This window comes from Crocodylus porosus, unplaced genomic scaffold (assembly GCF_001723895.1).
Source record: "Crocodylus porosus isolate Cpor-Errol unplaced genomic scaffold, CroPor_comp1, whole genome shotgun sequence".
Taxonomy (NCBI): Eukaryota; Metazoa; Chordata; order Crocodylia; family Crocodylidae; genus Crocodylus; species Crocodylus porosus.
The window spans coordinates 38978929-38999034 of record NW_017728907.1 but is presented as its reverse complement, the minus strand read 5'-3'; the positions used below and the strand labels follow the sequence as shown (position 1 = coordinate 38999034).

General features: G+C 39.1%; 1 protein-coding gene across 3 annotated transcripts in view; it reads right to left on the bottom strand.

The window, feature by feature from the left end:
- Nucleotides 1-8902: 8902 nt before the first annotated feature.
- TTLL7 (tubulin tyrosine ligase like 7) overlaps nucleotides 8903-20106 on the bottom strand; it is an 82053-nt gene continuing 70849 nt past the window's right edge. For 2 of the 3 annotated variants that reach the window (XM_019531196.1, XM_019531197.1), the window contains 3 exons: nucleotides 18024-18184; nucleotides 13653-13826; nucleotides 8903-9745 (listed from right to left, as the gene is read on the bottom strand). In XM_019531196.1, coding sequence (XP_019386741.1) covers nucleotides 9625-9745; nucleotides 13653-13826; nucleotides 18024-18184 — 456 coding nt within the window. In that variant the 3' untranslated portion in view covers nucleotides 8903-9624. Of the gene's footprint in view, nucleotides 9746-13180; nucleotides 13299-13652; nucleotides 13827-18023; nucleotides 18185-20106 lie in introns of all 3 variants that reach the window. The other variant, XR_002100240.1, reaches the window with a different exon arrangement.

Sequence of the window (20106 nt, the reverse complement as noted above, 5' to 3'; positions counted from 1 at the left end):
AAGAAATCAACACTGATGAGGAATGACGAGTGCACACACACACACACACACACACACACACACACACACACAGAGCCTGACTGAACAGCCCTTTTTAAAAGAAAACCACAGCAGCATAATTTAAGAATACTTAATTTTATTGTTGTTTAAATGATTACAGTAGAAGTATTGTACTTCCTATTGGATCTTGTGTGCTAAACTGCAACCTAGGTAAGTTAAAAACTCCTAAATAATAGAAATGCTGACACAACCTTAGCTATATTAGCACTACTGGGTGTTGCTATAATCCTTGATACAAAAAAAAAAAAAAGATATACAACTGTCCTTTTAGAATTTTAGAACAGGTTATATTACACCCAACTAAAACAAAAGTGTATACCAATTTTATTTACTTGACTTGACTTTAATAGCCAGTAAAGTTATCCCCATAGTGTTGTTGCAGTCAGTATAGAAGAAGAAAATTACTGTGAAATATATCCCATCATCCTGAAAGCTTAATTGGGAGCCAAGCTTTTTCCATTGCTAAAACAATGTGTTAGTAAAACAAAAGTAACTGTCTGATTACATACCACAGCTTTCTAATGTTAACCAAGTTTTTTCATTATTATTATCATATCTGAGTAACTGAAATAAGCTGCCTATATATATATCACATGCAGGGGCATGACAAACTATGTTAATTACATATTGTGTTGACATTTCAAGCATATTCTCTGCAACAATATTTGCATTAAAAATACAGACAGGAAAGCACACGGGAATAGTCTGAATACTGATTCATATTAGCAAACTCATTGCTATTATCCTTATCCTCAAATACAAATTTGCAACAAACCAGTTAATATTAGGAAGTTACAGCATGTGCAAACTGCTAGCATACACTGACCAGGCTGAGAAACAATATCTGCAAATGTTTATACTTCAGTAAAGAAAGTTTAGTGCTATCTGTGCTGTCCTATATCATACCAAATAGCCAAAATATTCTGAAAATTTTAAAGCCTTGAACAAATAAAATGCCTGTAGCTTGTTAATACGTAGGTATAAAGAATGTTAGTATTTTATACTGTTTGCTCAAAAATACACAGTTACCATCAGGGCTTGCTTGTGCTTGTACAGAGCAGACAGACACTTAGGGCCATGGCCAAATTTTCAGTAGCATACCAGTGGAGTTAAGGGCATAGCTACCAGAGGTATAAACAAAGCTGAGGAAAGGAGGGAGTTGCATTGGCATCAGCTTGCTTGCCTTCATAGGGTCATGCTTTCAAGATGAAGGGAGGGCTTGAGGTGTGCTGGAAGAGTGGCTGGTAAGAGTGGAAATACCCGTGCAACTCCAAACTTGACACATGCCACACAAAGACTTTGGTGCATTTTACCCAAATATGGTATTTTAGGATACAGCACTGCTGCTGACATTCCCACTTATGAAACAAGTAGCCGCCAATCTCAAGGATGACATGTAACCAGGCATATAATACCAACACTGGTACTAAATTATTATGAACTTCACCAGGTCATAGTTTTCAGATGCAAATGTAAACTTTCTAGGGGTCTTTGGTTGTGGAAACTGATAGCTATCTAACAACTTAAATCATAGGATGCTTTGGTCAAGTTCCCTACATTTTATTAGTTAAGATTTTGGGGTGAAGTTACCTTACACAGACCACACTAAATCTGCAGAAAGTTAAGCAGTGTTAAAGTTAGAATGTGCTATGAACAGCCATACACTTGGGGTTAATACTAGGCCTATGCGAAGCCACTAGTATTCACTTTGGATTCAGATTCAGCCGATTCGGGGGCCAGTGATTCGATTCAGTGATTCGAATCACCGTTCCGAATTGATTCAGCCAAATCTGATTTGGAGATTTGGCCGCAGCTAAATTGGCTGCATCTCCCCCATCCCCCACCTGCTCTCAATGGCTGCCCCTTCCCACTCTCCCAGCTCCTGGCTCTTTCAAAAAAAGCCCCCACTCACCAGCTCTTGCCAGGCGGGGGGCGATCTCCACTGCCCCCCGCTGCATGGGGAGCTCTGTCACCAGCCCCAGAAGTCCAAAGGCCACTGCAGCAGCCGGCGAGTCCATAGTTTGTTTGTTTCTTGTTTTGTTTTTAATGGTCGGAAGCTGGGATGGGCAGGCAGCCATGGGGGAACCTGGGAGAGTGGGTGGGGGTCAGGAGGGTTGTGACAGAATGCCCCATGCAGTATGGGCAACTGCAGGACAGCGGGGATCACCCCCCCCCCCTCGCCCCACCTGGCAGCAGTCGGTGAGTGTGGGCTTTTTAAAAAAAGAAAAAAGAGTCAGGAGCTGGAGCTGGGTGGGGGAGTCATGGGCGAGGGGGCTGGGAGAGCGGGCAGGGGTCAGGGGGCACTTAGGTGGGCTGAGGGAGCAGGCACGGGATGGGGCCTGGCAGAAGTCCCCCCATGGTCCTCTCCCCCTCCTCCAGCCTCCTCTCCCCCACCCCCTACTTACCAGCATGGTGTCCAGGTTCAGCTCCCTGTGGCAGCAATCGAAAGCTCTCCAAACCTTTTCCAAATCAATTCGGAGAGCTATGAGTTGATTCGGGCCTTTTAATTGGTCTCATTCAATTTGGATTTGGAGATTCAGCCACCGAATTGGGCTGAATCTTCTCTGAATTGAATCAGCACCCGAAGCTTTGTACAGCCTTAGTTAATACTGTTTCTTGCCTGCACAGCTCTTATTTACCATTGAGGGGTATGGCTAGGAACCATAGCACCTCAGCTCTGTCCCTGCTTTTTGGGAAGAGGGGAACAGGGTGTGGCTGTACACTCTGGGATGCTCAAGAACTGCAAACTTCTGTGGAGCAGACTGAAGTTACCTTAACATGAGCTTGTCGGCATGGCCCAGAGTTAACCTTCAACTAAAGTGGTACAACTTTGAGACACTCATGGGGGGCACTTAGCATGAGTTAAATAGGTTTTAACATGTAAATAGCTGCATTTTAAATGCCCTTAGTATAGTCTAAGTGTAACGTGTAACTGCACCCTTTGCTTCAGGCACTGTCGTTCTCAGGATCAAAATGCAAGAGAGGGCAAGGTTCTAATCCCAGGCAATTGTTTCAAACAAGAATTTACTCTACTGCACAAGAGAAAGCCCAGAGGAGGCAGCAAAAATGAGCCTTCAAATCATCCAGCACTGCAGAATGCCACTCTGCTGCTGCCTGACTGACGGAAGTAAACAAGATTGATAGGGAGGACAGCAGCTACGGGCAGAGGAAAACGATATTCCCCTGTGGGGTTTCCTTCCAGAAGTGCCCACTGCTCACCTGTGCTGCTCAGTGTAGTACAGATACCAAGCTAGTTTTCAACACGTTGTAGGGGCTGGTGGATATGAGGGTCTAACGTTGAGCATAAATGAATGCCACTTGCATTTTCAGTTTTGTGTTATAGTATACATATAGATGTAACAGGTTTTGACTGCAAGCACAATGCTGTTTCTGATAGAGAATGAAAGTTGAGGGTGCTCAGCACCTATTAAAATTGGACCTGGCTGGTCTATAAGCACCTCTCCCTCTCTTGTACCCAGCTGTTTGAATAATGCACAGCAGAGGAGAAAGCAGGTGCGTGTCACTTGCCTACATGTCTCCACCTCTTCCAATGGCAGCTCTTAGTCTAACTCTTAACAGGGCTAAGATTTTGGGGTAACAGACTATTGTGCAGGCATAAGCTGCTGTAGAACACAGACTAATCACTCTGGGATCTATCAGAGTCCATTTCATCAACAACGTATGATGTTTTGCTCTACACAGCTGGAAGCAGGCTAAAAATAATCAAAAATATCTAAAGTGCTTTACAGACTAGTTTAGATTGTTATTATTTATTGCACATGCCACAATAACAAGTCCAGGCCCCAGAAGGATGGAGGACTATTTGTATTAGGTGCTGTATAAAATTAGAGTAAAAGGACAGTCCTTGCTCTAAAGAACCTAGAGTCTGAAGGGTGGTGCTCTCTTGCTCAGTGGAATGGACCCTTTGTGAGCCAGGAATACAGTAAGCCCAGGCTGCTCGATAGGGACTGTAACTATATGAGCAGGTACTAGATAAGCCCTGATACCGCTCTGTCAAACCCTTTCATTAAAAATTATTACAAACATTAGCAGTGATTTAAAAATTCTCTTCAGAGAACATCGCCTTTTTGCTCTACATGTAAGAGCAGTGCATGAAGAAGCACCAGTTATACCACCTCACAAGTAGAGCCTGGTCCTGCCCTTTGGTGAAGGAAACAGCGAAAGCAATACTGATTTCAGTACACTACTTCCTAGGGTTGATGAATACCTGCATCTCCCAACTGCATCACTTACCATGATAGGTATTTAATTATAGCATCTGGCTACAGGACAGAAAGGCCAAACTCTTCATGTTTCAGGAACATTCACCTGTAATCACCTGCTTACATTTAACTATAGTGAAATTCAACCCTGAGCTGAGGCCAAAGTTCAGCATATGCTCCAGTTAGGTCTCAATAAAAGCCCTATTTTGGAAGCTTACAGTGGAGTTAAATGGTAGAAAGACTTGATACAGAGTGACTCCTACACCAGGAAGGCCAACCTGCAGCAGTAGTAGCACAAGTGTCATGGGACAGGCAGCACAGTGGCAGATAGGGCATGGAGCAGAAAACAGAGAAAGAGCAGGTAGAGAGCACAGGGCAGGGAGCAGAAAGTGGAGTAGTAGATTGGACAGGGGAAGGAGATTGGAATAGTAGTCAAAAACTGTACAAGGCTAATTTATGGCAGTCCTGCCAAAAAGGCTGGCCCACAAACAAGAACCTTGGTGTAAAACAATGATGGCATGAAAATATTCTTATAGAACAGCTACAATAAAAATATTAGCAAATGTGAAAGTGAAAAATATTCCCATGAATACAGATCTTATCCAGAAATGAACTTTGTCTGGAAATGGGAATACATTTGCAATACTTCATGCAAAATGCAGTAGCAAAGGTGAATATTTGCTAACACCAACATTAAATGGCATCTAAGTGCCAGTCTTTAGATATAAAAGATAGAAACATAAAATGTACATTCAATATAGACCTTGCTGTTTAAAAAGGAACTTATCCCAGTCCTAGCCCAACTAAGAAATCATTCAGATAAACTCATTCATCAGATTCCAGCAGTAGATTTTCCTAGACAGAAAAGTAACTGCCATAGTAGAGACTATAATTTTCCTATAATGAAGACAAGAAATTCCTTTCCAGACAGAACATTATCCCTAAGGCCAAAGTCCACCAAGTGGGTATCATTATTAGGTGCAGTGAGTGATGTTTCTTTTTTAACATTACCTAGACAAAGTAATAATTTAAAAATAGTATCTTCTGCCTTTGCATTTGGCCTCTTAAGCTTGTTACCAAGAATTACAGAAGCAGTTTTGTACGTACTTTCTTGTAAGAGGAAAAATATTACTGGGCATGCATCACATAGTGCGTTATTTAGAACACTCAAATGAATAACAGATCTGTACCAGCAGCTTTCTGTGAAGGAAAACAGTACCCTTTTTCAGTCAGGAAGCCAATTTTGCAATCTGAGCAAAACAACACTCCCAAAGATTTCAGTGGAAATTTTTCCCCTGTAAAGGCTGCAAGAGCAGGTGCCATCAGGGTAAATGTTCACAGGGTAAGAATTGCTTCTCACCACAAATAAAGTGAGAAATCTTTTTAAGTTTGTGCAATTGGTCTTTCTGAATTGCAGCCCTACAGGTGTCCGTCTTGCCTTAGAGTGAAATAATTTTTTACGCTAGCGCAGTATGAGAAATCAGTAGAAGAGAGTGGAACCCAGTTTCCAGATTAGTTCCAATATTTGACAGATCTTTTCAGAAACAGTCCTTCAAGTGAGGCCTAGGGTGCACAAGTGACTATGCTTGAACACAGTGAGAATGGACTGCATGTGGAGAGTCTGCCCTCAAGCACCTGAGCTCCAGTCACCTGAGAGTTGCGAGTGCTTTTGGTTAAGGAGGCAGCATATACACACATCTATACACCTAGATGTGAATAAACCCACACCATTTCAGGCTCTTTTAAAACATCTGCTGTCCTACCAAACTGAAAATCCATTCAGTGTGCTGATTTGTTATCAGTTTCCTGGCCATTACTTTTATTTTCAAAGGGAGGGCAGATCATTGCAGTCCTGACACAGGCATCTTTTGTGATGCCAGAAGAGACAGAAATCCCACCACTTCCTAACCCACATACTGCACGATGCTGCTGCAGCTTATAGTTTAAAAAAAGAGCTTTTGTTACCAGGTAAGCTGCAGCTCTGTATAAAAGCACAAGAAAACATCTGTGAAGAACACCAACTATGTCAGTGGTGGAAACACCATCCCAAAGTCTGGAAACTTGCCTAGGAGGCCTCCACAGCCAGCCCCTCGCTGGTCACCTGCAGCTTCTCTCTACCTTAAAGGACCTGAGGCAAGTTTCCAATCTGCTCTAACAATAAAATGATTCTTTAATGCTAAACCCAAATTTCACGTAAAAAGTCAAATTTTATCTAGGTACCAGCTTTTATTCAAGATTTAAAAGCAGGATAATAATCTCTCCCTCACTTTTCAGGATACGTGGCTGCAAACAGGACTTCGCAAAAAATAAGATTCACAGTTTATGATGATTACTGCCTCTTCCCCTTACACAATTGGACTGAGCCAAATTAATAGCTTTACCTTAAAAAAAGGAAGATAAAGCAGTCTCTGTATTGGGGCAGCTGTTAGTATCCTCTCAGAAATGCCCTGGGAGGGAGGGGGGTCAGGATAGATCCAGGCTCATGCAGTTACAGCTGCCTTCAGTGCCCTTGTTCTCAAACCTTCAGAGATGGGATGGCAGTGAGGGGAGGCATCCCACAGCCTTAGAAACACTGTGTTAATCTAAAAACACACACGTTGTATGCTACGGCTACAGAAACTTGCCATCCTATCTGACTTATCATTTGCAATGTTGTATATGTTGTAATGTATATGTAACTAGCCTTGATGCAATCAATTGTTCTACATATGAGGTCCATCTACAATACAACAATGGCTTTCTTCCCTCAGTTCATGTTCAAGACTGTAGTACAGTTTGGAAATGCATGTAAGGTCCTGCCAGAGGGGAGGGAGCATTTCATGAAGGAGTTTATGGGTCCTAGTTATGCTACCATATGGAGCCAGGTTTTAACTGTGTTGCCTACTGCAGTTTTAGGTACAGTGCCATGCAGACATATCTATACCTTCTGAAGAGGTGAAAGGTATTTAGAATTATTTCTCTGCCACACTAGTTTAATAATTATTAAAATACCTGTAAGTGTGCCAACAAAGCTCATCAGAAACATGAACAAATGAAACCACAATCAGCTAGAAACTAAACCAGATTTGGGAAACTTTAAACAAATCAGTAGATACATCCTCAATGTATCCAGGATATTTTTATGTACAGTAAAATCCCTGTTTTCTGGCATTTTACTAGCCAGCATACTCTATTAACCAGCACCGTGCTGCCACCACCCACCACGCCATGCCGCCATGTGCAACCACTGCCGCTGCCATCCACCACCCCATGCTGCTGCTGCATGCAAGCTGTGTGCAACCCCTCCACGTTACCACCATCCAACACCCTGTGCTACCATCACCACTGCATGCAAGCCTCCCCGCTCTGGCTCTGGTATTTTTAGATAACCGGCATTTTTACATTACTGGCACTTAGCTTTCCCCACTCCGTTATGCCAGATAATGGAGATTTTACTGTCTATCCAACACTGTACAGCCATACATAATGCCCTACTGCTGGCAGAGTAAGGTAAGGAGACTGCCATGGTCTCCACCTTGGGTCTTGAGAATACCAATTCAAAAACAGCTCCAACCTGTGGCAACAGTCCAAAGTTAGAAGCTATCTTTCCCACGTGACCAAAAGCAGTATATTGCAGAGACCACTGCACTTCCAGAAGGGAAGGATTTTATTAGGTCTTACAGGTAATCATATGTAATTTGACTTATCAGCAGTCATCATTGTATAGTACAAGGAGATACATCAAGTGAACTGATGAGATCATGTTGTATGACTAAACCAGTATTAACATGGGAGGGGAAAGGATTCTGCCAGACTAGCAAAACTGTCTACGTGTGATCAACACTGCAGTCAAACTTTAAAAGCACAGTACATTTTTTCAAACATATCTAGGGAATAGTCATCTTGCAGCTATATAGCTTGGGCAGACAAAAGCAGAGATACCAAAATTCCCTATTTGGTAAGCAATGCACAAAGTTTAAAAAAATTCTCTCAGAGAAAGGCCTGTACCCTCTGACATCTGTGGGATGGACTCCACCTTTTTATTAAAAATAAAATATTGAGAACTAGGGGAAATATATATATATATAGTCATGTTCATCAACAAATGAAAAGACATTTGGCTGGTAACAGGAACTGATCTGGTGATTAATGAATATGAACTGGGTTAATTCATTATCTACCACATATATGGTATATGCTACCTGACTATATCTATCTATATATATAGATAGGGCCAAAATAAGGTGTTGCAAAATGGGACAAACATGGATATCAAGAAACTCTGATCAACTGTACTTTCAGGATCTCATTTATAACTACATTAGGCTCTTACTGCTTCATACAGGTAGGCCTGGAAAGCTGACTCTAAACAACAGAAATCTAATTTATGACATCAGCTATTTTCTTACAGTTTCAATATGCCTAGAAAGTACTGTCTGTTAGAGGACATGCTCTACAATATATAGTGGAACTCTCAAAAAAATAAAAGGAAACTTTTATCAAAATACTTTAGATGGCACTGCAGTGCTTCTGAAAACATATCTGCTTTATCACTTGCACAGCAAATATATACACGGCTCTTTTTTGAGCTGGAGATGATTGCTTGGTCTCAAATGAAACTGAAAGACACAAGACACAAATAGCATGAGGGAGTATCTGATAACCACCATTGCTCTCTGATTTATTACAAGGATCCAACCAGATGCTATATGCCACAATTGATATTTTTAAATGTGTGCATGCTGGACTGTCTTCACTTAAGCTAAAAGATACTTTACCATGTCCTTCCTGCAAAGCATCATCATTGCTGAAATAGTGAATTTTATAGGGAAATAAAAAGATATTTGCATACTTGAAACACTTTTTACAGTTTTTTAAAATGTACTACAGAAATTATCAGACTATTTATATTTACTGGCTTCATCTGTTTTACTGTTCTACAGCAGGCTTTTTATAGTCTATCTTGATAAAGGATCAATGTGTCTATGAGAGAATAAACAGTATTCTTTACAATAAATAATATTTCAAGTCCAAAGATACTATACCTATAAAATAACCTAATGCTGTAATAGGATCCCCAAGATCAATTTCATTTTATATATTCTGCAGCAAAAATAACATTTCTAGTAGGAAGGAGTTACTTATAAACCTAGCAAGATCTAGACATTCACATATTTGTGTAAACAACTTAATAAGGTTTATTACATTTCCAGAAAGGTTAAGCTTTAACAGTAGGTTTTCAGCTAACTGTTGTCTTATATACTATAGTAAATATATGAGTGCTTATGCTTAGCACCATCACAAATTTATATTGGCAAAAAGAATGGAATGCCAGTAAAAGCATGGCAACTTTCTCTTCATTTCACAAGTGGTTATATCTGGGTGTAAACAGAACGTTAGAGCGAGGCATTCCAGATGAACTGCAGCTAAAGTTGGAGGATGGCACTTTCATGATGAACTGTGAAGGTCCTGGCAATAAATACCTAGAATGATTACAAAAAATAATAGAAGAATTTAACTGGCAATGTAAGACTCAAGGGCAAAGGAGTTAGTTATTCATGTGCCATGCATAATAACCTTGGTATTTGAGACTTTATGTACTGCTTAAACAGAGTACTGTGCAACAGGCCTTTACCTCAGATGATAAAGGAAATGATTTTAAGATCAATACACAACCTAGGCAAAACAAGAGCATACTACGAGTCAATCAAATATCTTGCCATTGATTTCTCATAATACTAAACATGGTAACATTCTGGCAATCAACAGACCTCGTATAAAAAGCACACCTCACAAGCAAACTATCATCAAAAGTTATTATTAACCTTTCACCCAAAGATCACACTTATAATAGTATTTCTTTACCCAGTTTAAATATATATATAAAATGAAGTAGATAGTGTTTAACTGACCTGTAAAAACTCATAGAGGATGTCAATAGCAGGGCCAAGGTAAAAACAGAGGAATCTTTAGCCCCAGGACACGTTTGCACTGCCTCTAACCATACTAGGGAGCATCGGAGGGACATGCAGCATGCCCAATCTGCACGTACTATAGCCTGAAAAAATGGAATGTGATCACTGGCTGGTATGCACACACAACCACTATCAGGGTCTCAGTCCTAAACTTATTTAAGGCACATGCCCAAAACTACTTTAACAGCAGTCACATTGCATTTTTTTATCATTTCGAACATGAGGAGTGGAAGCAAGTGGACCGGACACATTTTCATAGTTGTATTCCCTAGCAGTGTTGGAGGCATGTAAACAGGTCCTTAGTTTCTTTTTTTAATCACTGGACTGTTTTCCAACCATTTTTAAAGTGGTCATGCTACCCCTACTATCCAAGTAATGCAGACACGTAGGACTTTTGCAACCTACTGCTTCACCAGTAATTCATGACTCCATTAAAAAAATGTGACCTGTAATAATTTCTAACCTGTATTTCATAAAATACTACAAATAAAATAATCACAAGTCGTCTAATATTCATTCTTAAGCTTGTATCCTATTAACAGTTCCCACAATTAGTTGCAGGAGTCATTAGATGACCACAATAAAAGTGTGCAAAACAACATTCAGATTAAATCAAAAGTCCATAATGAGCAACATGCAGTGCTATATTAATTACACATACCACATATTACGTAGTTTAGTGCTTAAAAATTGTTTCATTTTTCCAGATAATACTGATTAATGACAAATGAAGACACTGAAAAAACAAAGATTGATCCTACTAAATCATGTGGATAGGAGCAGATCAGGATTCTTAAATGAGAAACATGAGATGTCTAATAACTGTAAATGTTTGTTTAGTTTAGGCCCTGAGCAAAGCTATTATTTCAAGGGCAGCATTTTGCAGCATTTGAAAAGCCTGATATTGTGCAATGATGAGCACATCTTTATAGTTGCTGACCTGAAGATACTCTCTCTCAGAATTAGGCTCAGTGATTCTTGACAAAGAGCAAAAAGCTGGATAAATTCTGATGCGGTATTCAGTGCAACTGATCCCTGATTATTTGGCAGCCCTTGCCATGTTTCTTCATTTGTGGGAGAGGTGAATATGTAATGATTCAAAGATGAGCTGCTTTTGTCCTTTTAAAGGTTGTTTTAAGAGATTTAGGTCTCCCGATTAGGAGGAAAAAAATATGATTATTTTTTCCTTCCTACAACATTTCTAATTTCTTTTTAAAGTGCCTGAGCTTTTTTTACGCAACAAATGTAAATGAATTATTGTATTTTCCCCACCAAGAAAAGTAAAAATAGTTCTTGGACTTGCACTTGTATGAACTGCCAAAAATGAGAGATCATGGTACTACTTTAATCAAACTTCTCTCACTCCCTGTACAAATAATTAATTTTAAATAGAGATGCAGCTATTTGATAAATGTGCCAAAATTACATCAAACAGGAAACTAAAAATAGTTTTCTGCTTCAGAAAGCTCACCAGAGCTATACAAATGAAACTTTACAAAATTATGAAACTATGTGCATGCTGTATGTCAAAGACAGCTCTAAACTATACCCTGACCAGATGCTGTACTTTACAGGGTTTTGCTCTATCATCACAATAATAAAAAAGAAAGGGAAATGCTTTTATACAGTTTTCTGGATATCTTAAAAATATGGATCCAGGCACAAGGTGAAACTGCATAGCAATTATACCTTTTTAAAGAAAATAACTTGTCTATTTTAGGATTGGCTGGATCAATACAGGCAAACCCACCTTAAATACGAGTTTCTCATACAGAAAATAAGCCGTTTCTATAAAACCAAAATATAAGGGTTAGCTAAAGAATTAAACCAGTTGTACTATAAATGTAACATTTGTGAAGATAAATGCAGATTGTTGTGGTTTTTAAATCAACAACAGTTTTCATGACGACTACACTCAAAGACCTAAATCAGTGTCTTTGTTATCTAGAATTGAGGACTCAAAATTTGCTCATGTTTGAACTTGAGGAATAAACTGCCTTTGGACTTCAGATGCACAAAAAACTGAGCTGGAAAAATTATCCCTACATCATTGTTTTCAATTTCTTTGGCAAGACACGGATGCTTGCTTCAGTATTTTCAAGTGACTTGATTTGTTTCACTGCTTGTGTTTGATTCTGATGGGGGGGAAAAAAAAAAGAGTTCTTTACTATTGACAGTGGAAGTGAGAATACCTTCAAGCTCAACTTTTCTGTCTTTCCCAATTCATATGAATTTAGCATTCTACTGACAGAGGTCATGTATAAGTTAATATCGCATATAGTTTGTTTTGTAGCTAAATTACCTCTACCTTTGCTGTGATCAAGCAACTTGTTTCACGCTTGTATTAAATTATGTCAAAGCCCCTCAACATTCACATGACAACAGCAGATATCAGAGAACTATTTTAAGAGCTTGTTCAAGTGATTACATGGTAAACTAGTCTAATAAGAAATATAAAGGGTGTATCTGTACATGTTATTAATACATTAATGCTTTAAGGAACAAACACTGTCTTTGCAAAGACCCATTCAATCTTTTCTTACATAAACTAACCAAACCTTCAAATTGCCAGGGTAAAAGGACCTTTCAGTGCCCAGCTAACTTGAAACTCACCCTTCATTCTTCAGTTTAGGACCATTAAGTCACAAACCATTGGCTCCTATTATAGGGACGTTTCAGTAAGACATGTACTGATCATATTATAACCATGGTGCTACTCAGCTGAAGAACGAAACCAGTCTATGGGGAATTGGTAAGTGCCAAAATAGTTTTGTTTTTGTTTTTTTACTATATGGTGCTGTTTTGCAAGGTTTTAAATATATGTATATATATATTTACTCTTTAATAATAATACTCTTTAAATAAATATAACCTTTTACATCTGCATTTTTTAGAAGTCAACTTTGCAAAACTGTGCAATACAGTAAATCAGATGGCACTTACCTGACCACAGGCTGGAGCTAGGCTCCTGTGGGATCTCATAATGATTGTGAAGCAAGAAGCATAATATATATTAGGGACCTCTAAGAACACAAATCAGGAATCAGTGACTTTGAGATATCTGAGAATGGAAAGAAAGGAAAGTTTCAGTTAAGGACTGAGTGCCCTTCTTACCCTGGCTATTTGGGGCATTAACCAAATAAGATTTTACTGAGATAGTTTGAAATAATTCTGTATAGTAAGACCCTCCTTAAATCAGGAAAAAGAATTATTTGATTTCATAACCACACTACCAAGGTTATAACGATAGGAACTATGATACACTTGTCCTCTGTGCTGCACAAATCATGAACGAGTTCTGTTGCTTTTCCCTAGGCACAGAAGGGAATGTCGCTGTGTAGCGCAAAATCTGATCATAAGGTCCACTATTTTTCACATAACTGAAAGTTAGGAAGATAAATACAGAAGCATATACCTGGTATCATCCCAACTGGGGCTAAATCCAGTCATAGATCCTCTTGAATCTGTTGAGTACTTGTACACCACTAGCAGGCAGTGTTTACAAAGCTGCACTATTCGCTGACAACATTGGAGTTGCTCAGGAGTCACCGCCTCCATGCTTCTACTGAATATGGTTTCCCAAGAGCTCCTGTTGGCATGGAAACAGACATGACTTCATGCTTTCTGTCACAAATGGCAATCTAAGAGCTTTATTGCTGTACATCATATTTAGTAATGGAGGAGCAAGAGAAAAAAGCATGACCTTGCCTGTTTACAGGAAAAGGCATATGTTATTTAACCCAAATACAGACAGATGGTGGGAATATAAAATACAAATTAAGAAGTTAATCTTCATATCTGAAAATGCGCACAAGCCATTTTTCATTCATTATGTCCCCTAAAGCTTTTATAGGGCCATTGTTTAGGTTCAGCACATAAAGATTTACTGCCAGATAATTTTAAACGGTATTTTACAACACAAAATACACAAAATACTGATTTATTTTTAACAAACTACTATGAGAATACTCTCTAATGTGATGTCAAAGAAATAAATAAGTGAAAGTATTATGATGCTATATATACATTTCAGAAGACCATGATATTAAGTATGAAGAAAATAGCAAAAGCTACATATAGCAAGTGAATATACATTTTCAAAATGCTATGTTTGGTTTCTGATTTTCAATAGGAAGGTAAACAAAAGCTTTTCACTTTTAATTCTTCCACCCATTTTCAAACAATATTGAGAAAGCAGGTTCTCAGCCCAGCCAAGACACATAGCTCTACTTGGGCATTAGTATGGTCAAGATTATCCCCAAAATAGAAGATTTGAGAACTGTGACATCGGTGCATGAACTAGAAATCAGACAAGTAGAATCTAAGATATGTCTGTGTATAACTAATTGATTTTAAGGTACAGCACATTCGCCAGCATGAAGCATATGTTCTAATGGAAAATGTTCTCTTCTCTAGCAGCATAAGAAAAAGCATAAAATAGGATTCATAAAACATTACCCTGGACAAGAAGATTTGATGGATCTGCAAAGCGTGGGTTCTGGATACTCCACTACTTGCAGATCCATGAGATATGGAGATTACTCCTTAGGTTACATAAATAAAGCTTCAAAATCCTTTGAGAAATGCCTGATTTCATGCGTTGAGTTTTTGGACCATTTCCCCCACTTGCATGTGATTTTTTCAATGGAGTAGAATATGTGGACTCAGTTTAAATATGATTTATGGCCACGGTGATATCTTATGAGCCTCAACGTAACATAATAAGATTTTCAACATTAACAAGAAATCCAAGAGATTTATATATATGGGTGCGCACACACACACACATGTACAGGCAGTCCTCGGACTTATGACACAATTGGTTCCTGGAAACCGTGTCTTAAGTCAAAACGTTGCAACTCAGAACCAATTTTCCCATAGGGAACAATATTATAAATGTGGGACTGGTTCCTGAACCAAGGCCCAATACTTTATTTTCACAGAAAAATAACCCAGAATTTTGTACTCAATCAATTATAGGTGAGTAATATAGATACATTAATGTATTTATATTGTAAATAGCTATCATATTGATTTGGAATGATTTCTTTGAGGCGTCTTTGCTGGACTTTTTGAAGGGCTCTTGGCTGGAGTCTTCTCAGGAGTCTTGGCTGCAGGGTTTTCTGGAGTCTTGTCTTGTCTGCTTTCTTAAAGAAAGTGTCCAAGGAAGTTTGGACAGATGTTCTCCAGGGAGATGGGTGACGCAGCCAGCTTGTTCACTGGTGTGGCATGGCGTGGCATGGTGTTGGATCAAGCATTGTAAAGTCAAAACTGATGTTATAAAGTTGAAACAGGTTGTCAATTTATAAATGTTGTAAGTGCAAAATGTTGTAACTCAAAACACTGTAAATAGAGAACTGCCTGTACATATATATGGAACTTCTTAAGTGATAAAGTGGCTATTGATTTCTCCTTCACACAAGGGAATATAAGTATCAGGATCTTCAGGAAAAATGAAAATACTACATTTCCTAAGAAAAGAGCCCCCCGTTCCTGCTTGAATGTAATGTGTGTGTGAACTGGATCTACATAGCAAGGAAAAGAGACTTACACACACACATACCACCCTAAATAAAACTCAGCCTAGGTAGGTAGGAAATTTTAACAGCCATACAGCATAGAGGTTTTATACATCTTTTTAGATAGGATCTGTCACAAAACAACTTATTTTAGAAGGAACAGAATCTGAAATTTAGTTCAACTCCTGAGGCAGCTGAATTTCACAGATGAAGATCTTGTTCTAGATGAAAGAATCTATTCCTATATTAAAGATCCTGCTCTTGACTGAAATATTCAGCTAGATTAAGAACTGTGATCCTGAACTCATTCAAAAGTAAAGACGATAAATTTTTTTTAAACAAGGAACTTTTTTTGGTGAAAAGAAAAAATCTGAAATGAAAGATTTCCACAAAAATTATGTTAAAAGCAAGAGATCCAAACCCACCACCTTGTTTAAAGCAATTTAACTAAAATATTAATATTACACAACACAAGAAATTAAGTGAACCTGAAATCACAACTCCAGAAATGTATTGGGGATGAAGAGAGTCCATACTTCCATAGGGAGCTAAAAGGAGGACATAATTAAGGCTGGTAACATACAGCCATTTGCTAACCGTACTCTGAAACATTCACTGGTGTGGGAGAGTGCTAATATAATCCTAATGGGTGTTGTTTTCTAGACATGACTGACACTAAGAAGCATCCCTTTGGAGGTGATTTTGGTTTAACAAAGAAATCAATCTCTGGATAGTTCTATTAGCTTCATATAATTTATAAGATGATAGGGGAAAAAACCCCAAACCTTAGTCAATTAGAGAAATAATCCTAAAATAAAATAAACAGACCATATTTGGGGACAGACTCTCAATATGCTGAGTTTATTGGTCTTAGCATACTTTTTTCTTCTTTCTTTTTCTGCACTGTGTTGGACATATAGACAAGGTTTCTTAGGCTACAGACATTGCATTTGCTCTGGAAGAAGCCACTGTATTCTGGGACAAAGTGAAATCACTCAGATGTCCACACCCATTGTTTTATTGTCCTAGGACAACCCCTAAAAAGTGTCATGGGACTAAGATGTGCCAATAGATGGTCCTAGGACATCAAAAGTGCATCTGAATGGTTGCCTTGGGATCGCATCACCAAATCAAAAGCAGAAAAGTGGTAGCACCTTCAGCCAATTGGAAGGGTGATGTGTATACACAAAAATCATGGAGCTTTTCCATTCCAGCACAAAAACACAAACACAGTATGTCCCAGGACAAATGTAACATCTGTTCCTAGCCTTCTTACATAAATAAGTGCACTACATGAATTCTCTAAAAATGACTGTATGTAAAGTACATATTAATTCCTTTTGTACATATGAAATCCATCATACTATGTATATTTGCTGAAGTTCATTTTTAATAAATCGCTTCTGAATCCTCTTATGCAAGCTAATCAAAAAACTTCCTATTAATCATTCACTGCATATAATTACAGAGAAACTTAAATGCACTCTATATATGATATATATTCATACATTTACACTTTTATTTTATGAGAGGAAAAAAGGTCTTCGGCATTTTATTTTTTGATATATACCCAAAAGCTCCTCCTACAACAAGGTAAGGTTTCAGAACAGAGTAATTAAATTTTTAAAAAATGGCACATTATTTTCCAATAAACAGACTTTCTTTCCAACCAAAATAAATATTTCATTACATGTCTGCATCACAACTTTTTACTTTTCACTTACATTTTCACCATTATTTCAAGTATACGTGAGGAGCAAAATGCCATTCAGAAATTCTGCTTTATTGGTTGTAACCCATACATCTGTGCATTTGCAGTGTAATGTCAGCCAAGCCCTTGACTGAATTATCCCTCTTTATGCTAGGGATCAAATAAATAAGGCCAAACCTAGATAGATCAAATCATAATTTTTTCAGCAGGTGCCTAATGTGAAGGCCATAATCTGGGCACCCAAAGGAGTGGTTTGATTTCAAAAGTGCTGAGTATTGAGAAGCTCTCACTTAACCACTGCAGTTCAGCACTTCTGAAAATCAGATTGCTTGCTTAGCTGCTTGCATGATTATAGGATCCAAACTGTTCATACCCATTACTGAAATGCTTAACCTATGTTATTACATTTCAAATTGCGCATACCTTAGATTGTTTTAAAACCAGTTCTAAATAACATAATAATTTCTTGAATGAAAGTAAGCATTACATTTTTACCAACCCTGTGTGTGCTTATAAAGTTATTAAAAAAAATTAGAATAAATATATTTAGGCCTACCCTGAATTACAGAAACAGTTCCATAGGCCTTGGCCATGGCTCCAGAGCAAACGACTGAACACACGGTTAAAAATACAGTATAAATGTAAACTTTCAATGTCCGAAACCCTCCAGACACGTTGTAGAACAGTGCGAACGCTTGTCCTGACTATGTCCAAAACCTAGAAAAGAATATTTTAAGCAAATCAACATACTTTAAAATCTAGCATATTTAACAAAACCTCAGACCCAACATCTCTTAATTCACTGAACAGAAAGAAAATGTAGAGAGATAATCGCACAGCATTATCACTTGTAAATTTCAACAAGCTGCTACATTTCATTTCTGCATATGTTGTGGCATGCATTTTCCTTCAAAGCCATTTTGCAAGAAAACCAATCAAAAATTTTCATTATTACATGATGTCATTTTTTCACTTCCCCCAATAACTAGCCAGTTAAAATAATAGCAAAACAAGTAAAAAGAGAAAACGAAACAGGTACACAAAGAGAGATAAGGAGCCTTATCTTAAGAAACAGTGAATGCTGCAGAAGTGGTTTCCCCTAGTTTGAATAGCACCTGCTCTATAGAGGACTGACTAAGCCAGAGGGGCTGAGCTCACACAATCTACATGGACTTCAAAGTGTATTACAGGTGCATAGCACTACCCAAAAATCAGACCTTAATATCCTGTCTTTATTTGAGTCTGTTTTTATGCCTGAATTAGTACAAGAAAACTTGAAATAAGGCCTCATTACTCAATACTGCCAATATGAATGCAGTTTCTGGAGAAGGGAATAAGGAGAAGATGAAACTTGGAAATTTTTGCACAGCATGTAAATCCTGTCTTTTTCTCTCTCTACTATGAGTTTTAGCCAGATGTTTAAATCTGCCTTTCTATAATGTATACATACCCCAGTAGACTCTAACATATGTACTCACTAATTAGGAATGATGTCCAGGTCTACTCTAAGACACGCTTGTGTAACTCCCTTAGAATTCAATGGGAGTTGTGGGTAGACTAACTTGCATCTTTTCATATATCCATAAAGGATGCATACATTGGGGAGGGGGGAGAGGGAAGTCATAGCATGTTAAACTGGCCACCCAATTTAAGTTGGTTCACTCAGGTGCAGACCCTACATTTAGATCCCTAGTTCAGCTGATCTAAGTGCAAACTGTATAGAAGTTTCACGAATGCTAGACAGGTCTAAAAATGACCGACTCGATTTAAGTTACCCCTGCCTCTGAGGTAATAAGCCCAGCTGCTGGCCTCAGCCTGAGCTGTGCTTTTCCTATCCACCCCTCTAGCACCAGGCTATTTTTTGGCCCTTCTAGCCGCTCACCCCACCTCCAGATGGAACCCTCCAGTGGACCAGCCAGCCCCTCCGTCCCTACTCCAACCCACCAAAACCCTCAGCCTGCAAGCTGCTCCCTCGCTGTGCCAGTTTTATCAGAGTTTGTCAATGCTGGGAGCTGAGGAATGAATTCCTGATGTTGGGAGGGGCAGGAGGGATGGGGGTAAGTTCACCGGTGGGGGGGAGGGGAGTGGGACTCAGGGGGCTAAAAATAGCCCCTGGGTCTGAAGAATGGGAAAGACACATCCTGCACTCCCTCAAACCTGCCCCTGCAGACCCACATGCCCTCCTACCTGATCTTGTCAAACCCTCCTAGACCCCTGAAATCCCCCTGAGGACACTATCTGCCCTGCTAATCCCCCAATCTCCTCGTGGATCTCACCTGACCCCCCCTATGACCCTGTAGACACCACCCATCTCCCCCAATCCCCCTGTGGACCCAACCTGCCCCCCACTATACCCCCAATCCACCCCACAAGACCCCACCTGCCCCCTCATCAACCCACCCCCACTAGCCCGCCATCCTGACTCACCTTAGACCAAGTGGCCATTTTTACCTTGATCTAACCTCCCCCTAACCTCTCTGAATGTCTGTGCCCAGCCTAAATGTTTTCTAAGCCTGTTGTTTAAGTGGTGCAGAGGACTTTTGCTGGCACCCTAAGCAAGGTGCATATTCAGAGCCAGCCCACAATTTTTGGGGTCCCCTGCAAGAAATAGTTTTGGGGCCCCCTGCCCTGGAGAAGCT